Raw genomic sequence first — 20,058 nt, 5'->3', positions numbered from 1 at the left:
TGTGAATTTTATATTCAACAATACTTTTTGTGCATAATCAGATCCCTATATCATAATCAGATCCATATATCAGAAAATAACATTTCTAATTAGGCTTCTTGTATCACTCTAACCAATTAATTTGCAGAGTCTTTGTTTTTCAAAATTAAATGTTAATTTCTAAATTATTACCCATGGAGAGTGTTATATGATTTGCATGCTTTTGGAAAATAAGACTTTTTAAAATGCCCTGCTTGTTTGAACATATTCTGATTTTTTTCTAAAGTGCCTTAATGACATTTTTCTTTTGACAAATATGATTTTTATTTTCCCCCCTTTCATCGATTTCTGTCCTTCCCCTTAGGAGCGTAAGATAATTGAAGACACTGTGGTTCCATTTACTGTTTCTTCAAGTTCCGCTGACCAGCTGTCTACCTCTTCCTCCGTGACTGAAGGCAATGGGACAATGGTGAGACCACAGATTAAAAGCAATTTGTGAAATAAAGAAACCTAAATAGAAATACAAAACCCCAAGATCAAGGTTACCCAACAGACTCAATAGTTTAAATCCAAGACTAGCTGTTCCCCTAGAATCACGTCAGCAACTATGTGGCCATTGTGCCCCATTGTTCCATCACTGCTGCTGCCAAACTCGAGTCATTTCCTGTGGAGCAGTAAAATCATTACCCCAGCCAGATCTATCCCAGTAGGCTGGAAGCCAAAGTCTCTCCACACCTGGCTGGCAAGATCTCAATTAGTGAAGTCATGTTCTGGAATATCCTTCTCACAGCCCAGTTGCCAGATCATTCATTCATTCAATAGACATTTATTCCCCTCTGCCATACTATACATTCCTTTCGATTGTTTGGCAGCAGCAGAGATGTCAGTAATATGTTCTCCACCAGCGTCCATGAAAATTGCTTCTAACGCCCCACATTCCACAAGACCTGTAGTCCCAGCTGCCTGGGAGGCTGAGGCAGAAGGATCCCTTAAGCCCAGGAGGTGAAGGCTGCAGTGAACATGATCTTGCCATTGCACCACTGTACTCCAGCCTGGGTGAGAGAACAAGACCGTATCTCTAAAGTAAATAATAATAATTTTAAAAAACTAGCTAATAGATGCTGGGCTTAACACCTAGGTGATGGGTGCAGCAAACCACCATGGCACCTGTTTATCTATGTAACAAACCTGCACATCCTGCACATGTACCCCAACACTTAAAAACAAAACAAAAAACAAATTAAAAAACCTAAATAAATAAATAAAATGAACTTATGTAGGACAGCACTAAAAACAAACAAACAAAAATTCACAAGAAATTTACATGTTGTCTTTGAAGGCCAGAGAGAGCCTATAAAGTCTGGTCTGCCTCCACATTCCCCAAATAAGGTCATAGAAGATGGAAGGATAGGCAGAAGTTATATCAAGACCTGGATAGTCCATAGTCCACATAAAGGAAAATCACCTGTGGATACTAGAAAACCATTTGTCCTGAAATGAGTAGTCCTATGACTGTTTTATTTTGAAAGAGGGGTTTTCTCATCAATTCCCTTTTGTAATAACTTTCAAAAGAGATTCAGATTATACATTTATTCCAAGTAGTTGGAAATCAGTGGCTATTCAGTTAATTTGGACAACTGTTTTTTAAATTATAGGCAACATGATTGAAAAATACTTCAGATATCCCTGGCCAGAGATAAGGGTTATACAGTATATTTAAAATGTATACTTAAGATTTTCATTGTTTTTCTCCTTAGAATAAGATAGATCTGGGAAACTGTCAAGATGAAAAACAAGACAGAAGATGGAAGAAATCATTCCAGGGAGATGACAGTGACTTATTGCTGAAGACTAGGGAAAGTGATCGACTGGAGGAGAAGGGCAGGTATGAGCCCATCTGTCCCAGGCCGTCCATGAAAAGGTACAAAGCTGGGCTCTACTCGTGCATGCCCAGGAAGGGTACTCTTTGCTGATGCAAATTATATTCAGCTTCGAAATGAATGTTCCAGTAATACATTATATATTGCTTGGACATATTTTGTAATAGGTCTAAAATCAGTGTCCTTATGCTCTTGAATATAAATAGCCTTCTCTTTTTTCTTTCTTTCTTTTTTTTTTTTTTTCTTGAAATGGAGTCTCACTCTGTCTCAGGCTGGAGTGCCATGGTACGATCTTGGCTCACTGCAGTTGCCACCTCCCAGGTTCAAGTGAGTCTCCTGCCTCAGCCTCCCAAGTAGCTGGGACTATACGCATGTGCCACCACGACCAGCTAATTTTTGTATTTTTAGTAGACATGGGGTTTCGCCATGTTGGTCAGGCTGGTCTCAAACTCCTGACCTCAGGTGATCCACCTGCCTCCGCCTCCCAAAGTACTGGGATTACAGGTGTGAGCCACCGTGCCTGGCCTAAATAGCCTTACTTTTAAAAAGGCAAACTCTTTTTTAAATAAAGGGGACGATATCAGTCTTCAAAAGCTGACTCAAAGCCCCAAACCTAAGTATTACTCACTTGAAATGATGAATGTGTCTGGAGTGATAGAAATTGAAATGAGAACCTAGGGTCCCACCACTGTGGTTTCACTGTGGACCTGAACTTGGCCATTATTATCCCCTGAGCTGTAAGAAACCATGTTTATTCTGGTGATAATATAAAGGATAACCAACTAGTCAATTGATTAGGGGTAGTCACCCCATCCATGCTCTATTGTGTTCCATAGGAGATCAGAAAAGGACAGCTAGAGACCCCTGGAGCACTCAAAACTAGCTCAGACTGGAGCAGACTCTGTTTGTGGCTGTGGGTTGTAATGGGTTTATTGATGCCACCCCACCCCATCCCTTACCTAGAAGGGACCTACAGAAAGCCCAAGAAGCTGGCAGTGCTCTGCAACCAACACGTTGTTCATGAGAAAGATGTTTTCCTCTGGGCTGCGAGATACCAGATAGGTATTGGCAAGAGTGCATGCACATACACACACACACAGCATCCCAGAGGGATCTGAGGCAAGAAAGGCTAAGTGTCATTTTCAAAGACTGGCCAACTTGAAAGGTTGGCTGGGAGCAGAGCTCTCCGGATGGGATTTTGCCCTGAGAATCCTCCTATGCTCATTAGCTAGAAGACTGGTTAAATTGTAAGCTGCAGGTGCTCAGGCCTATGTCCAGAAACTATAGGGCCCTTGGATGACTTTCCAGTTTACACTCTTGAAAGGGACTTTTCAGTTTTATGCAATGAAAACCACTAGTCAGGAAGATCTGAATGATGCTGATAAGCTATTTACAAAATGTACAAAAAATGTAACTTTACAGAAAACCTTTGACCTTCATTTTTGCAATTTTTTGCATTTTTGCAATTTCTCCAGACATTTTGCATGAATTTTAGCTAGTTCTCCAGGCTGTCCCTGTTTTCACCAGGAAAACTTTCCTTTTATCTCCTCCATCTGTTCATTCTTTGCACACGAAAGCCACTGAAAGGCCAGTGGGTTACCATGGTCTTCAAAGGTTCCATGTGGCTAAATGATTTTTACAGTAAGTCCTCTCTTGTGAACATCAGGTTAGCACTGGCATTCCTTGAAATTATTAGAATGAAGACCTTCGTGGACAGAGAAGGCATCAGAAATGATAGTTTGTTGAGCTTGTTAAATGGATGAATAATAGAAATTTGTAGTACTTTATCATTTTAAATCTATTTTAAAATAAAAAGAATAAATAAACAGTCCCATCTCTTTTTCTATATTGTAATTGGTACTTCCATCCTTTAAGTTATAGGACCAAGAAGTTTCATTCAGTTACTTTTCTGTCTGCTCTGAAGTATACGTCTTTATTTTAACAGCCTAACTCAAGGGGCCTTGGCTCATTCTGGAAACCCTGTATCAAAAGGAGTTCACGAAGACCATCAACTGGATACCGAGGCTGGGGCCCCACACTGTGGGACAAATCCACAGCTTGCTCAGGGTAAGAATGGAGAAGACCAGTTTCATTCAATGTTTAAATTGTTGTTAGACCCTCACATTGTCCAGAAAGCTATGATCTCTGCTGGCTGCAGGCTTCTTTCTAAGGGCCCTGGACTTCTAGCTTATGCCCAATATATAGTGAATAAACTCCCACCACTGTGTGCTGGGGACTCAGTGAGACCTGAGACGGTGTTCGCACTTTAAAAAAAATGTAACTTTACAGAAAACCTTTGACCTTCATAAGTAGTGCATTCTGAGACTTCCTCAAATTCCTAATTCCACCATTGGACATAATCTCCCCATAAAATGCTTATGGAGGAGTGGAATCCCCAAAGCTGGGTGAGATGCAGGTACTGGAATGGTGGGAAGGTCCCGTCAGCTCCCATTGCCACTTCACCCTCATTCCCACCCGTGTCTCCCACACTCCTGGCTTACCACAACAAAATTTAAATGTATTCCTCACCAAAATGACCAAATTCTACATGCCAAGGGTCTTCAGTATCATTCCTAGATAACTGAAACTTCAAATACTGAATGATATAAAGAGGAGGAGTGAGCTAAGAGGATAAAACAGTGACCCTGGTAAATGTATTTATTGCCAAAGCAATAATGGTGGAATTAATGAATTTTGCCTTACAGTGTTTAGCCTGTTGTCTACACAGATATTTACCTGGGTTGATTATAATACATAAGCATAGATTTGTGCATGTTCCCAAACAGAGATATCCCTGCAAGCTGAATACCATTTAGGTGCCCTGTGGATTTAAACCACATCACAGATGATGTGATCCATGAGTCAGAGAAAGCAATGGGTGTTCACTGTGTTTTAGAAATGATGTTCCAGGTTATAATTGTGTCCACCCAGATTTGCTTTCTTTCATGCGTAAGAAGTCAGTGTTTTAAAGTACTGTTTTATGACATCAGAAATCAGCAAGGGGAAAGGGCATGGTTCCTAACCTCCTTTGCTTCCAGAACTAAATCATGATGCAGTGATTTAAGTGGCCTCTCTAACCACCATGTGCCCATGACCTGCATGAAATCGCTATGAAACCTCAACAGGCGTTAGCACTTTAAAGAAAGGTGACTTCCTGGGTAGTAAGGTGATTTTACTGTGCACTACATATATGTTCTTTAATTGGCCTCAGATCCATCCCAGAATCAGCAGGTATCAAATCCAATGCACAGTTCAGAAGACGTGAAGCCAAAAACCCTCCCACTGGATAAAAGCATTAACCATCAGATCGAGTCTCCCAGTGAAAGGCGGAAGTGAGTAACCAGACACGATGGTTGTGGGATTCCCTTTTTGAAAAATTCATTAACTTAGAAGGGGGAAGAATGAAAAATGTGAGATGGCAAGATGACAGCCGCATTTTTGTGCTTTCTTTCCACTAAATCTCATTGACAAGATAGTCAACATCATTGGAAGTTTGGGGCAGTCTTTCTGGCAAGTGAATATGTATTCTGAATTTATTGAGTTATAATAGGCAAAGTTATGTTTTTAGCCCACAAATTTAAACATTGGAAAGCAGGTGCAGGCCTGTTGTGTTTGTAATTAATTTGAGTTAAATTGCCTCAAAGTCTGTGGACAAAGTTTCATTCAAGAAAAAAATGTTACTCTCTCATTATTATGCTCTCCCTTAAGGTAACTACCTGGGCCGTATTTTAATTTTGTAAGAAAGTATTTTTGACAATAATAGTTTCTATCATGTTTGAACCATTTCATGATAATAGGCACTCTGTTGAAGAGTTTACATATATTTACCTCCTCTTTATCTATTAACTCACTGAACCCTTCTAATAACTTTATGAGATTGTTCCTGCCGTTTTATAGATGACGAAATTGAGGCTCAGGGAAGTTAAATAACTTGTCCAGATTATTTAACTGATTAAGTAGTAGAGGAATTCAAAATGAACCCTCAGTTTCACAGTAAGATCATATTTGAGCCAGAGATACCTTATAATCACGATGTTTAAAATGTTAACATTCATGGTACTGTAATCAGTCATTCTACCTAGAGCCAGACCACCTCCATTCAGATTTTGACTCAGCCACTTACCAACATTGAACCTTGAGCAAATTACTTAATCTTCCTCTGCCTCATTTACAAAATGGGAATGACAATAGTCCCTACCTCACAGGGTTTTGTGCCTGGCTAATAGTAAGTGCAGGTGATGAAGATGATGATGATGATGATGATGATGATAACTTGTTTTGTAAGAGAAAAATATTTATTTATTGCCTTATATTTTCTTGTTACATTTTCCTTTTCCCCAATGCAATATTTGAACCATTTCCTCTGTTTCTTTTATGTCTATCCAGTTCCATTTCTATTTGTCTATGTGACACTCGAATCAATAGAAGTTAAAATTACCTGGAAGTAATCACTATTGTTATTGATTATTGCAGTGATGTTTAATCTTTTTTAAGCATTGGTACTTATACTTTAGGGTGTTACATGAAAATGTGATATTTGAAGAAGACAAGCTTTCGCTGGCAAGGGAGGTTTGGGTGGGAAGCAGGGTCAGGGAGTTCTGCTGAAAGCGGAAGACAGGTGGACTCACATGCTCTTCACTTCCGTGTTGGTATTTTTCTTTCCCTTGCTCTTTTCTGTGTTCTACCCCTTTCTTTACAAATGATACTCACTTTTAAAAGCAAGAGCCCAGAACTGATGGCTTAATCACAGGCAAGGCTCACGTACAACCATTCTGGTAGCTTCTAGCTGGGAGCCATTCTGACTTCTTGATGCCTACGACATATCAGTTGTTACATGTTTTGAACATGACCCTTCGTCACACATACCCATAATGAATTTGTTGATAAGGGAAGTCACTGAAAAGAGCTCCTTTAAGGTCTGCCCTTCATCTCTGGGCTCTCCTTGAAGATCTTCCCTGGATCCCTCCTCATCTTTCCCCTTCCACGGAGTCCATCATTTTTACCTCTAATTAGCATGCCAAAGCAGTTTGGCAAGCAACTTAAAAAACAACCTGGCAAATTTAGCTAACGAAGAAATTAACTAAAAATAAAGATTATAAAAATATTCTTTCTTTTCTGTTCAGCAATGCCAGCATGCCAACCTGGTTTTGATTTTAGGTAGTTAATGCATGTACAATTCTTGCTAGACATTATTAGTATTTTTGTTCATTAAAAAAAAAAGTACTGCCAGGAAACGCTGTGGTCTTTGATTTGGTTGTCAAGAAAGTTTTATTTTATTTTATTTTCCTAATCTAAAGTGTCTTTTTTAAATGGAGTTTGGCTTCTCTTTACTTGTCATAATTTCTGACTCCTTTACCACATTACAGGAAAAGTCCCCGAGAGCACTTCCAGGCTGGGCCTTTCTCTCCCTGTTCTCCCACCCCTCCCGGTCAGTCACCAAACAGGTACAAGAGGTCAGCAGGCCTTTCTGAGGCTGCTTTGTTGTGACTAGAGCTTGCCAAGCATCATTTCAACTGAATTAGTGCTTGCCAAATGATTTTGAGGGATGTGTCCATCCACATCTCTTCCTACACACACACAGAGGCAAGAGGAAAGAGAACATTGTTCATCTGCCTGCAGATTTATCAGCTGCAATAGAAAAAAATCAGGCCTGTGACATTGGTGCCGCTATGGCCATAGGGCTTTAATTACATTGTGTGGAACCTCCAATTTAATAATAAAATCCACCAGACAATTGCTGGGCTCCAAAGCTGGCGCCTTTCCTTCCAAGAGGGCTCAGCCCTTCTAGGCAGGATCCGCTCATGGCTCTTACAGAGAACCAGGCGGAGGCTGACAAACGAAACTTCATCCTTCTAACCTACTCCAGCTCTCTAATGATGACTTCTGGACATTAACTGGGCCCCATGATATTTTAAAAAGCTGCCTGAATTCCCGTTCCCTGGAGAGACAAATTACTGAGTGCTCAGAGATTTTCTTTGATGAAGAAATTTCATTTAACTATTGGATAAGAGGGGAATACTAATAAATAGCATTTGTTTAGGGGAACTCTTCCTCTTTTCTACTGTCTTCCTTTCTGTTTCTCCTGTCCCTCTGTATCCTGCTGGTTTTCAAATGATATTGCATATTTTTAAATTCCTTGTGTAATTCCAAGAGCTTCTCAGACATCTGGCATCATTGCAGTACGATCTTAGTTGTATAAAAGCTGCCTTTCAGAGGATAGCTGTCTAGTTGCAGATGGTTTGCAGATGGTGTCCTCTCACCTGGTTTTGCTCTGCTGGTTTGGTTCCAGTCCATTGCTGGGCACTGTACTGGATACTGCAGGGGTACAGGCAGGACATAGATCCAGTCCTGCCCTCAGGCTTACAGTTTAGAGAGAGGGCAAGTGCCTTCATTCACAGAGTGTTTGCACTGGAGGAAGTCGTAGAGATAATCTGGTCCAATCCTTTCCTATTAAAAGGTGAAAGAGAAACCCAAAGTGAGTTTATTACACCAGATCAGAGAACTTGGTGACAGAGCAGACATTAAATCTCACCTCTCTGGGCCCTCTGCCTAGTCTGCTGTATCACAGGTGATTATTTTCAAACAAAAACGTTGTTTTCTTAGTAAGTAAAAAGAAATGCTGTAGTGGACCAGTGAACCACTTACGGGAAATTTAAAAGCAACATTGAAACCTCAGCAAAGCGAAACTCAGTTATCTTTCAGGACTTATAAAAAAGTATGATAAATATATGGAATCATTCTGAGGCATTTGAATAGACTACAGCACAAACGTCTTGAAACAAACAGCCTAATAACTTAAACACACGCACCAGATCCAGTACCATAGCGGAGACCCAGTATAGCAGTTGTTTGCCATTTATATCTAATGTTTAATCTCCAATTCATCATCAGTTCTGTCATTCTCATTTCATTCATGATATAGGCATCTTAAAAATCCACATTTTCATTTTTGCATGAGGTTACATGTCTGTGTGTTTGACCAGGTATTCTAAGCTGAAGTTTTTATTGTGACGTGTATTTTTAAACCTAGGTCTATAAGTGGAAAGAAGCTGTGCTCTTCCTGTGGGCTTCCTCTGGGTAAAGGAGCTGCGATGATCATCGAGACCCTCAATCTCTATTTTCACATCCAGTGTTTCAGGGTACGTCCTTATTGCTTTTCTCTCCAGACACAATTTCGTGATGTCCTTTGGCATCGTTCTGTGCTGAGAAATGCCTCTTAGAAATTCTAGAGGGCTTTGTCTGTGAGGTCTCCCTGTCTGGGTTGTATAGATGTGTGGTTGGATTCCATTCTTCAGAAGGAAGGTCTCCTGTCATGAATCCCTCTGGGATGTCAGATTAGAAGAAGCAGAAAGGTTTGTGCAATTTGTCCTTACAAAACAGTTTTTGTTGCTAAAGAACATATACTTCAGCGCGAGGCTGAGAATGGGATGCTGGGGAGGATGATGCTCTTCCAAATCTTTTAGGGCCATGTGGATTTATTTGTAATGTCTGTGCTGTTTCTTAAACTCTTATGACTTAATGTGAAACAGTTTTAGTCTTTGACCTAGTGGAAAATTGTCTGTCAATTCAGTGGCTAGTTAGAAAATTGTAGGTCTCAGAATGAATGTGTCTGTAATCTTAGATTAAATATCACTCCCTCAAAAAAGCTGCCCTGCCCAGCCAGACCAAGTTGCCTTTGTTATAGGTCGTTATAGAACCTTTCTTGGTCCTTATTACTGATTATCGAATTATTTAAATATTATCTCCTCTAATAAACTGAAACTCCGTAAGGGCAGGGACCATATCTGTCTTGCTTACCACTCTTTCCTCTCTACCTAGCAGAGTAGGTGTCAATAAATATTTTTAGGTGAATGAATTAGTAAATAAACGGAAAATGAGGCCTAGATTCTAGTCCCAGATCTCTTGGTAATAAGTAGGTGAGTTAACCAGTTATACCTGATTTATTACGAAATTTATAAGCTGGACTATATCGGCATATCCTGTCTTTATTTTCCACTCATGGACACATTTCAAAATAATATGTAATTTTTGAAGGCAAACCCTTTGTCTCTGAGGAGGAGTCGTTTCTTGGTCTGCATAACCCTGACATACTTTCTTTTCCCTTCTTGAATTTTCTCTTATTTCTTGTTGGTAGTTTCCTTGGCTATGAAGCAAATTTGCCTGGGTTTATAATAACTCCCACTTTGCCGATAAGCTAAGAGAAAGTCAGTGAAGTTGTCCCCAAATTATTAATTTAATAATACCAGTAATCACTTGAAAGCAAGATTTATCATAGGCAAAACACAACATAGATACTTATTTTAGATTTCATTTATCAAAAGTATTAGAATGAGACCACAGTTTCCTAAGTTTTATTTTATTTCTATAGAGAACCATTCCACAAAGGACAACCAAAAATATTCTCATTGTAAAGATTAAGCTAGATAATGTATGTCCTAAATTGTCTAGGGATGTTTTGAGGCTCAAGGAATATGCTTTTTAAGATTTGTAGTTATGCCAAGAAATATGTTTCAACACTGCATTCTATTCTCAGAAACTTCATCAGGGCTGGAAATGAGCAAAGTGGTAAGGGCTCTTTGCAGATTCTCAAGGGTCAAGAAACTTGCCTTCTTAACTCTCAAGGCCTTTATTCGCTCTAATCATTCACTTCCTGGAGCTGGCCTGACACTTTAAGGTACATCCACTCTTGGATTTATTCCCCACTCTTGCAACATAGAGGCAGCTTATAACATAATTTGGATGAAGCCTCACTCTGTCCCAGCTCACCTTAGAGCATGAATTAGGGGCTAGATCCTGGTCCTCCTGCAAGAAGTTGGCACCCAGACCAACTTCCACTGCCCTTTGTACCCTTCTGGTACAAACTCCAAGTATATCCTACAGTCTCCTTCTGCACTCAGCCTGTGTTGGTGGAAATTCCCAGTGGGTTTGTTGCTCTGAATATCACTGCCTTTAATGTGGAAATATAAAATGGAACAGTTGGCTGGGCACGGTGGCTCACACCTGTAATCCCAGCACTTTGAGAGGCCGAGGCGGGCAGATAACCTGAGGTCAGAAGTTCGAGACCAGCCTGGCCAACATGGTGAAACCCCGTCTCTACTAAAAATGCAAAAAAATTAGCCAGGCATGGCAGAACACACCTGTAATCCCATCTACACAGGAGGCTGAGGCAGAAGAATTGCTTGAGCCCAGGAGGTGGAGGTTGCGGTGAGCCAAGATCGTGCCACTGCACTCCAGCCTGGCCGACAGAGCGAGACACTGTCTTAAAAAATAAATAAATAAATAAAATTTAAAAATGGAACAGCTACTTCCTAGAAATTTTGATCTGGTAGAACTTAGCAACAATGCTGGCAAGCCTTTAAAGATTATTGATGGACACGTTTCAATTGATAACTCGTTGACCATGTGTTTATTTAAAGCCACTAGGGTTTAATGCATTTGAAATGGTTCTTCCATTTTGATTGAGAAATGGTATATGATAGAGGTTAAGAGGCTAGGCTTTGGAGTCAACCTGCTACCACTTATCAGCTTCACAACCTTGGGACAAGTCAATGAACCTCTCTGAACCAGTGTCCTTCTCTGTAAAATGCAAGGAATTAAGGTAACATGCTAACCGTATATTTGCTTTTGCTGTAAGTTGACACTGGTGCAGCATCTTACATATAATAGATGCTCCACGAATGTGGTGATTGTAGAAGGGATTGTTGTGCTCTTCACATAAACAGTAACTAAGCATTATAAAGAAACAATTCCTTATGCATCTTATGATGTCTGTTCTTTTTACCCTATAGTGTGGAATTTGTAAAGGCCAGCTTGGAGATGCAGTGAGTGGGACTGATGTTAGGATTCGAAATGGTCTTCTGAACTGTAATGATTGCTACATGCGATCCAGAAGTAAGTACTGGGGAGAACCCCTCATGATGACCAAGTGTAATCATATGTCTTCCATAGGACCCGATTTAGGAATTCAAATATTTTTCCCCAGCCATTAACACTCTACTCTGAGAGAAAGGTTTTTTAACATCTAGGTTAAAAAAAAAATAGTGAAATAACCATTTATTTACCACTAGTTTCTTCCTGGAAGTTTACTGCTGCAATGTGGACCAATTCTTTTTATCCTGAAGTGCATCAGCACACTAGCAGGTCAAAACATTGCCTGAGCTCACTACAGAGATTTTGGTGCGATAGAAAGGAGATGTAAGGTCTGTCAAACACTACTCACTTGTTCAGGCATGTCTTTAGACAACTGGCACCATTTGGGAATGGTTAAATATGGAGAGTGGCTCTCCACTGTTTATCAGATAGAGCACCAACTCATCAATGTCTGCACGCCCTACATTCAGGAGTTTCATTACGTCATATGTGTTCCCAACTGAATGGAAAGTTCCTTGAGAGGCAACAATGATGGGTGGTTCTACTTCTCTGTGGATTCTTCCCCACCTCCTATCTCTACAATACCTTAGTAACAATATGCGCTTAACAAATTATTTGCTGCCTTAGTAAGTGAGAAGCCTGCTTTCCTAGCTTGCATCCGGGCCTCCTACTGTGGAAGGTTCATGTTAGTTTGCAGGGCAGCAGGGGGTGCTGTTGCCTAGCCGCAGTTTAGAAAATCTGAAAATGGCCAGTGGCTTGCCTCGGAATGTTTCCTCATTTTCCATCATGAGTACAGTCCTTCTGGTGGGTCACCTAGACAGTAGAAGACCTTTTAGTGCAGATTCATCAGTCAGAAACTCTTTTAAAAAATTGGAGTGAAGATAGGGAGTGTGAAACTCAAGAATGACTATTTCTCAAAATGAAGTCACGTTTTTACTGCCTTTTTACATGGATCTCAAATCTCTGCAAGACTGAAAACTTTAAGAATGAAAATTGAAAGTAGTTTGTTTTATAGCTATAGATTTAGTAAATTCAGTTAAATGTATGCCTATTAATAAAATAATAGGAATTAAAAATTTAATCAAACCCAGGTAGTTTAGATCTATAATAAATATTTGACTTGAGATCAAAACAGTTCCAACTTAGAGCTGCTGCTATCAAACTGGACTATTTATATCATGCATGATATTAATTTTTATACCATATATTGTATATATTAAAATACATAAATAGTATACCATATATCATAAATATATACACACAAATGAACACATATAATACATGTATAATAGGTAATAATTATATATATATTATTTAAACTGGACTTTTGCTTTTATATGCTAACAAGGAAAACTAAACTCTTTTCTCCCAGAGTTCAATGTAATTTTTCCTATCGTCTTCTATAAATTGTTCTTTTTCTTTACCTCAGTGAACCTCAGTGAACCTCAGTGAACCAGCTGAATATAATTTATGGAACCAGAAGAGGGCACTGTTAGGTTGAAGGACTGCTCAGAAAGATTTGAAAAGTGCTGTAGATCTGAGTTTGTTTCATAATTTAAAGTGCTTGAAGGATGCCAATAGAACAAACATGAACCCCCCTCTGGGTGACAGTGACCTCTTTTCATCTAGATATTTTTAAATTGAGAGGTTGGGTGATTCATTGTCATTTCTTTTGGAAATTAGCTTTTTAATTCAAGACCAGGAATTTTTCTCTTAAGTATGCAAATATAAAGGGCATTAACTGCTTTCAATTTCAAAACCATGGAGTTCCTGTAATGAGCTGAAAAATAAGAAAGTGATTTGGAGGTAGGCCACAAAAATGATTTTTTCTTTATTTTATATTTTAAATGTAGTGTTTTACCAGGATTTACCAGAGAAAACAAGGCCCATTGTTTTCTCTGCCTAGATACTTCTATAGACATTCAATGAATAAATAAAAGGTATAGATGATATAAGGTTAGAAAAATTGAATTGTTGAGAAAGACATCAAATTAAAAGTGCAACTCTCTCTTGTAATCACTTTCCAATAATTTCTTGGGGTAGGGGCAGAATATATGTTTGTACATGTGTATGCACACACTTGCACATACATACACACAGAGATACATATAAGTATGATATATCTACCTGGATTTGTGTTGGTTTTTATTTCACAAAGGTGAAGATTATATAGTCATGGTGTTCTGTACTTGGTTTTTGTTGCTGTCATTTTGAACTTAATGATACATCTTGGCAGTTTTTCCAGATAACATGCTATATTTCCTTTTTCTTTTTAATGACTTTTAAATAGCTGCATGCAATCCCATTATGTGGACTTATAGTTTAAAACTAATTCTCTATGAATGGACACTTTGGTGGTTTCCCATTTTTTAATATTATTTTTAAGTGAACATCCTTGTGCATATATCTTGATGAATATTTCAAAGCATCTCCATAGGATAGATTCTGAGCAGTAGCACAGCTGGCTTAAAAGGCATGTGCTTTTTAAATTTTCAGACATCTTGCCTAATTATCATTCAGAAAAGTGCACTCTCCCTGCAAAATGTATGAGAGACCCCCCTTTTTTTTCCTCTAAGACTGTATCAGCTCTGGATATCATCAAACATTAAAAATTTCCACTCTGCTTGGTGGGGGAAAAACACCGTATTGCTTTGATCTGTATTTCTGTAATTATGAGTTTGAACATCTTTTCATATGTTTATTATGTATATTATTATATTATTATAAATATACTATTTATATTTTCTTTTCTGTAAAGTGCTTCCCTATCCTTTAGCCATTCTTCTATTTGGCACCTGATTTGTATGAGTTCTTTGCAAATTAAAGAAATTTGCCCTTTGTTATATTTGCCGCATATTGCGGTTAGTAGTTTTCCCACTCTGTGATTTATTTTCATACAAAAGATTTTCATTTTATGTAATTAAATATATATATATTTAATACATATAAAAGAAATATGTTTCTTTTTTGGATTATAGGTTTCTTAGGAAAACTCTCATTATTTCAAGTGTATAAATAAATTTAACTGAGATTTCTTCTAGAATTTTTTTTTTCTTCTTCACATGTAAATATATCATAATCAGGATTGTATTTGGGGGTAAAAAATGAGGTTGATATCTGGCCTGATTTTTTTCCAATTAGCCAATTGTATGAATATCACTGAATGAATAATCCCTCTTTTTCTCACTAATTTGAAATGCCAGCTTTCTCATAAACTAAGTTCCCATATATATTTAGGTCTATTTCTGGATATTTTATTATGTTTTATTAACCTATTTATTCTCCATTACTGAATGTTTTTAATTATTGTAGCTTCATAATATGTTTTAATATTGGGTAACAATGGTCACCTTCTTTCCAATTATTTTTTCCAAAATTTTTCTAACTGTTCTCCCATGTTCATTTTTCCAGATAACATTAGTATCTTTAGGCTAATTTCAATTAAGTTAACGCGTGACAGAGAGAATGACCAGCACATCTGAGAATACTGTTTATTTCTCTGCTGATGTCCTAATGAATAAATATACCTTAGGAATGAATAGGTAGAGGGGATTATAATTCAGTTGAGAAGTATAAATATGCTTGAATTGGTCAAATATATCCAAGATGCAATAAAAGAGTCAGAATGGGAAAAAAATGGCTAAAAACCATTTTTCTTTCCTTTTTAAAATTTGATTTAAATTGAGAAGAGTGGAGATGGATAGATGTGAAGGGTGGTTTACATCGTGGGCATTCTAAGTGAAACAAAATAATTTCATTTTGTGGAATAATAAAACCTGAATATATAATCCTATTTTCTCCAAGTAACTAGTCACATTTAAATAAAATTTTTCTCTTGAAGGGAAAAATAGCATGCCAGCATATTAAAATGCAATTCCTAAAAGCAATGTAAACAGTTTTTAAGTTCATATGTAAATGGGAATGGAAGTGCAAAACAAATGACCTGTCATGCATCCAGCGTCACATGTTTAACTTGTGCCATTTGTGCTTGGGTGTTGGGTGACTGTGTCTTTGTACATGGTGTTCTGTTCCATCATTCACTCTGGCAAAAGCATTTAATGCAAACTCCCTGGGGTCTTTTCAGATGTTGCAATTGCCTCATCACAACTGTAGTGCCTAAAAAGGAGAAATCCTGTGAAGGTTGCAGCAGAAAATACGGAACCCAAACAATCCTTTCTAGATAGGATTGCCAGATAAAATATGATACCTAGTGGAATTTTTTTTATCCAAGTTAAAGTTGGATTTCACATAAACAACACATTTTTTTAAGTATGTGTATGTCCCAAATATTGCATGCTCTGGATTTAGCATAAGTATGTCCCAAATATCAGATAGGATATGCTTATACTGAAAAATTCTGTGTTGTTTATCTGAAATTATATTGTACTGGGTGTTGTGTATTTATACTTGCTGAATCTAGCAATCTTGTTTCTAGATCATATGTCAAATTCCTCATATTACAATGTATTTATTCTTAGAGAAATCAAAACCCAGGGAAACTGAGAAAAAAGAGATTATTTTCTTGCTTGTTTGCCCCAGATGACAAGGTAGAAAACTTGATGGAGATGCTTTGCTTTAGGGGCAATCCAGAGCATTTGATCAAACTTCACGGTGCATGTGAATCACCTGTGCACCACATTCAATGGGTCTGGAATGCGGCTCAAGAGCCTGGATTTCAAACAGACTCCAGGTGATGCCAATACTACTTGTCCTGCGGCCACACTTCAAGTAGCAGGATGGGAGAAGTTTCCAGTCCCCAGGAAGAGGAGACTTTGGTAAAGGCAGTTGCTCATTAGGGAGGTTTTAAAATGTCTGAAGTGAGAAATGTTGCCTGACCACCCTTGTGTTGTTGTTTGTTTTAATCACAGGTGCCGGGCAGCCTACAACATTGTGACATGGTTTTCAAGCTTCCGGATCACTCACCATTTCTTTATTGAGGGTGTCCCCTGGCAACTGCTTAACAAAATCCCAAATTCAGGGGCTTCTCAGCATTTACCTAATTTCTGAAAGGCTCTTCTGAAAGGTGGTATCTGTTCTTTTGTAGCACAGTGTTTGTGTTTTCCCCGTTTATTGTTTTGGGTTTTTTTTTTTTTTTTTTGCATTTGCACAGTATACACAAAAGAATATGGGGTTGTAATGATCCTGAATAGCTCAAAAAAGGTTTTAGCATGGTCAAACAGGCTTATGGTTTAAAATGTATTATTCTCTTCTTTGGGAATTAGCTAAATGATGCAATAAACCTGTTTTGTTTTAGAATTTCTAGGAATTAAACACTTTATGTTTACAAATTGAGCTGCAGAAAGTGCAAGACATGCCAATTTGAGACACACAGTCTTCTAAGACTGGAGGATAAATTTAATGCATTTCAGAAACTAAACATCACAGCAAGCTCTATCTCTGAGCTATAATTTGTTTTTAATGCAAAGACACTAGTTTGATAATATATACTGTAATCCTGGAACATTTGTGTTACTTACCTTTGGAGGTAGAAATTATACCAATAAATTATTGCACCGTTAGTATTAGATTTTGTGTACCTTGGAAGTTATGTCATTAATATAGGCTGGTTCATCAAATAAAGCAAAACCTTGCAATATCAGCTAGATTTACACTCTGGGACATTGCCCAAAGGTAGGAAGAAAGCAGAGGGAAATATTTCAGTCATCATTTCCAAAGTCATTATCAAAATCTGTGAGGAAGTTTAATCTTCCAAAGAGTCAATGTCAGACATCAGGCCTCTGTTGCCTGCTTCTCTCGAGACACTAGATTAGGAGTCTTCAATAAGAGACTTAACATGAGGCATACGGAAGATGAGGCACCGAGATAAGTTCATCATTAGGTGTGAGCACGGCTCACCCTTGCTGGCAAGTTCTCCTTAAGGGCCTGAAGCAACAGGTGTTCAAAGAAAAGCGTTAAGTCCATCTTACTAGAATCCACGTAGTGTATGATGTGGTCAGCCCCTGGTCTGTGATCAGCAAGAACCTACAGCACAGATTATGCCCTGCCCACTTCAATGAATACCGACTCTCCTCCACTCTCCATCGCTTTTTTTTACTATCAAGAACTCCGGACCTTGCCCGTGGAGAAGTTTAGAGAGGAACTCTTGTGGAGAGCTGGTTTGATTTCTGCCCTGTGCGATGAGTTTCAGCTGGCCAAGAAAGGAGTCAAGTTATTAAAAAGCATCACAATGTAGATCTCCAGGCTGGTTTTTTTTTTTTTTTTTTTTAAGATTGGGGAAAGGGGGACTATTTATTCTGCCTTAAATCAATGGCAAATAAGTCAAGATGACATTTTGTGAATGTAGACTATGGATACACTCCTAATAGATTGATGTAGTCATAAAAGGGGGTCAAGTAGATGTTTTTCTGTTATGTAAGCAATAATTTTTCCGTGTCTTATTGAGTATGGCTAGTGATTATTTATTACATGCTAGATGGGTTCCTTGCATGTGAGTTCCATATAGGTGCAGAAATTTCCTCAGCCACTGGAGGAATTTCGACCATATTTGTCATTTGGATGAGCTGTTATTAGATTGAAATCTACACATCATTTCATTAAAAATTGTGCCTTAGAAAATGCAAAGCTGTTGCACATAGTGACAAATTATGGATGCAGTACATTGAAGAAAGATGAAGTCACTTCCAAGTTTCCAAGACTTCTCATGGAGGTGTTTGCTGTTTTACAGGAAAAAATAAAAATAAAAAAAGAGAAAAAAGGAAAAAATTAAAAAGAAAAATTGTTTTGAAAATGTACAGATCAAGTCCAATATTTTGATTATTCACCTGCATGTTTTATTAAATATTTTGATAATGTGGATGTTTACACTTTGCATGATATTAGAGTACCACCAGTAATGCACAGACATGTACAATATGGTCATTCATAACGGATTTTTATAGAATACTTTTTACATGTGCAACTCTATCCGTTATGTAAGGATTACATGAATATTGCACATTCTCTTCTAGTTTCACAAACCCATTTATACATATTTCTTAGTGAGGCTCATTGTACATGTATTGAAGCTAGAATCGAGTCAAGAAAAATAAAGCCCCATTCTCCAACTGCAAAATGTGCTTTCCCATAATGAACACTAGTCACCAGCACAGAATCATCTCCAACATTTGCTAAATTCTAATTGCCAACTGTTTCTATTTCTATTTGATTTAGATTTCATTTCGAGTCTGTTACATGGCAGCTTAGGCAGACTAGATCTTGTTTTTTCCAATGCAGCATAATGAGCATGATCTATTTCTTTTCAAATAATCTTTGAGATCCCAGGAAAAAAAAATGCTCTGCTCCATTGAGCTATAATGTAAATGTGTTTGTTTAAAAAACAGATGAGGCAAGTGAGTGATTTATTGTTCCTGAAGAAGTATGTCTGATTTTTTTTTCTCATACTCCAAAAGCTAGTCGCTACTCTTTAATAAAAATCATGGGTAACTTTTTGTTTTTCACTAGCGAACTTCCATGACATTTCCTTTCTATGTAGTGTGATTAATGCAATACATATTATAGTTATCTAGACACAGTGTAAGATTTAACAAACTGAAATGATCCACCTCATATGTGAGTCCGTCCAAAAGATGTTACTGCTCTGGGTGGGCCAATGTTCTATATCGGTTATACTAACTTTCATTTAAAATATTTATTCTAAAATGCCTCTGAGAAACAGTAAAAAATAAAAACAACAAGTTGTCTAAAATGCAACAGCTTTTATAGTAAATGTACATTTATAAATAAAATACTCAAATCAACTCTGTATTCTATTAATTATTTTTGGAGGGGTGGCAGTTAGTTTTCTTACATGGGGAAGAGAGACTCAAACTTTCTCCTGTAGCATTTGGTCCAGGGTTACATAGACAGATGATGGCAATGCTGCATGTTTGCATATACCTATTGACGCATAGTTGAGGTCAACTATTGAAGGCAAACCAAACTCACTGGCTGGTTTGGGGGTCACTGAGGAATTGCCTTCTGTGGAAGGGTTTAAGCTCCTGGAGATGAGACACACAGTAACCAGCAGAGACCATGCAAATGCCAGTGACCTTGTCTGAAACAACCAAATAATGGTAAGCTTGCAGCACTGGCTAGACGAAAACAAGGCAAACTTTTTTTTTCTTTTTTTCTTTTTTTTTTTTGAGACAGGGTCTCACTCTGTTGCCCAGAATGGAGTGCAGTGGTGCAATCTCAGCTCACTGCAGCCTCGACCTCCCAGGCTCAGGTGATTCTCCCACTTCAGCTTCCCAAGTAGCTGGGATTACAGGCATGTGCCACCACACCCAGCTAGTTTTTTGTATTTTCAGTAGAGACAGGGTTTCTCCATGTT

At 38.1% G+C, this 20,058-nt stretch overlaps 1 protein-coding gene across 20 annotated transcripts in view; it reads left to right on the top strand.

Moving 5' to 3' along the window:
• LIMCH1 (LIM and calponin homology domains 1) overlaps positions 1-19,486 on the top strand; it is a 349,030-nt gene extending 329,544 nt beyond the window's left edge. For 11 of the 20 annotated variants that reach the window (XM_023224628.1, XM_023224619.2, XM_023224618.2 and 8 more), the window contains 7 exons: positions 344-448; positions 1,737-1,864; positions 3,805-3,926; positions 5,071-5,191; positions 8,890-8,998; positions 11,648-11,750; positions 16,598-19,486. In XM_023224628.1, the coding sequence (XP_023080396.1) occupies positions 344-448; positions 1,737-1,864; positions 3,805-3,926; positions 5,071-5,191; positions 8,890-8,998; positions 11,648-11,750; positions 16,598-16,623 (714 nt within the window). In that variant the 3' untranslated portion in view covers positions 16,624-19,486. Of the gene's footprint in view, positions 1-343; positions 449-1,736; positions 1,865-3,804; positions 3,927-5,070; positions 5,192-7,225; positions 7,313-8,889; positions 8,999-11,647; positions 11,751-16,597 lie in introns of all 20 variants that reach the window. The other 9 variants (XM_023224614.2, XM_023224616.2, XM_023224620.2 and 6 more) reach the window with 2 other exon arrangements.
• The last annotated feature ends 572 nt before the right edge of the window (positions 19,487-20,058 follow it).

The sequence above is a fragment of the Piliocolobus tephrosceles genome, chromosome 3, assembly GCF_002776525.5.
Source record: "Piliocolobus tephrosceles isolate RC106 chromosome 3, ASM277652v3, whole genome shotgun sequence".
Taxonomy (NCBI): Eukaryota; Metazoa; Chordata; class Mammalia; order Primates; family Cercopithecidae; genus Piliocolobus; species Piliocolobus tephrosceles.
Note: the sequence above shows the minus strand (reverse complement) of the source record. Positions and strands in the feature narration are given on the sequence as shown.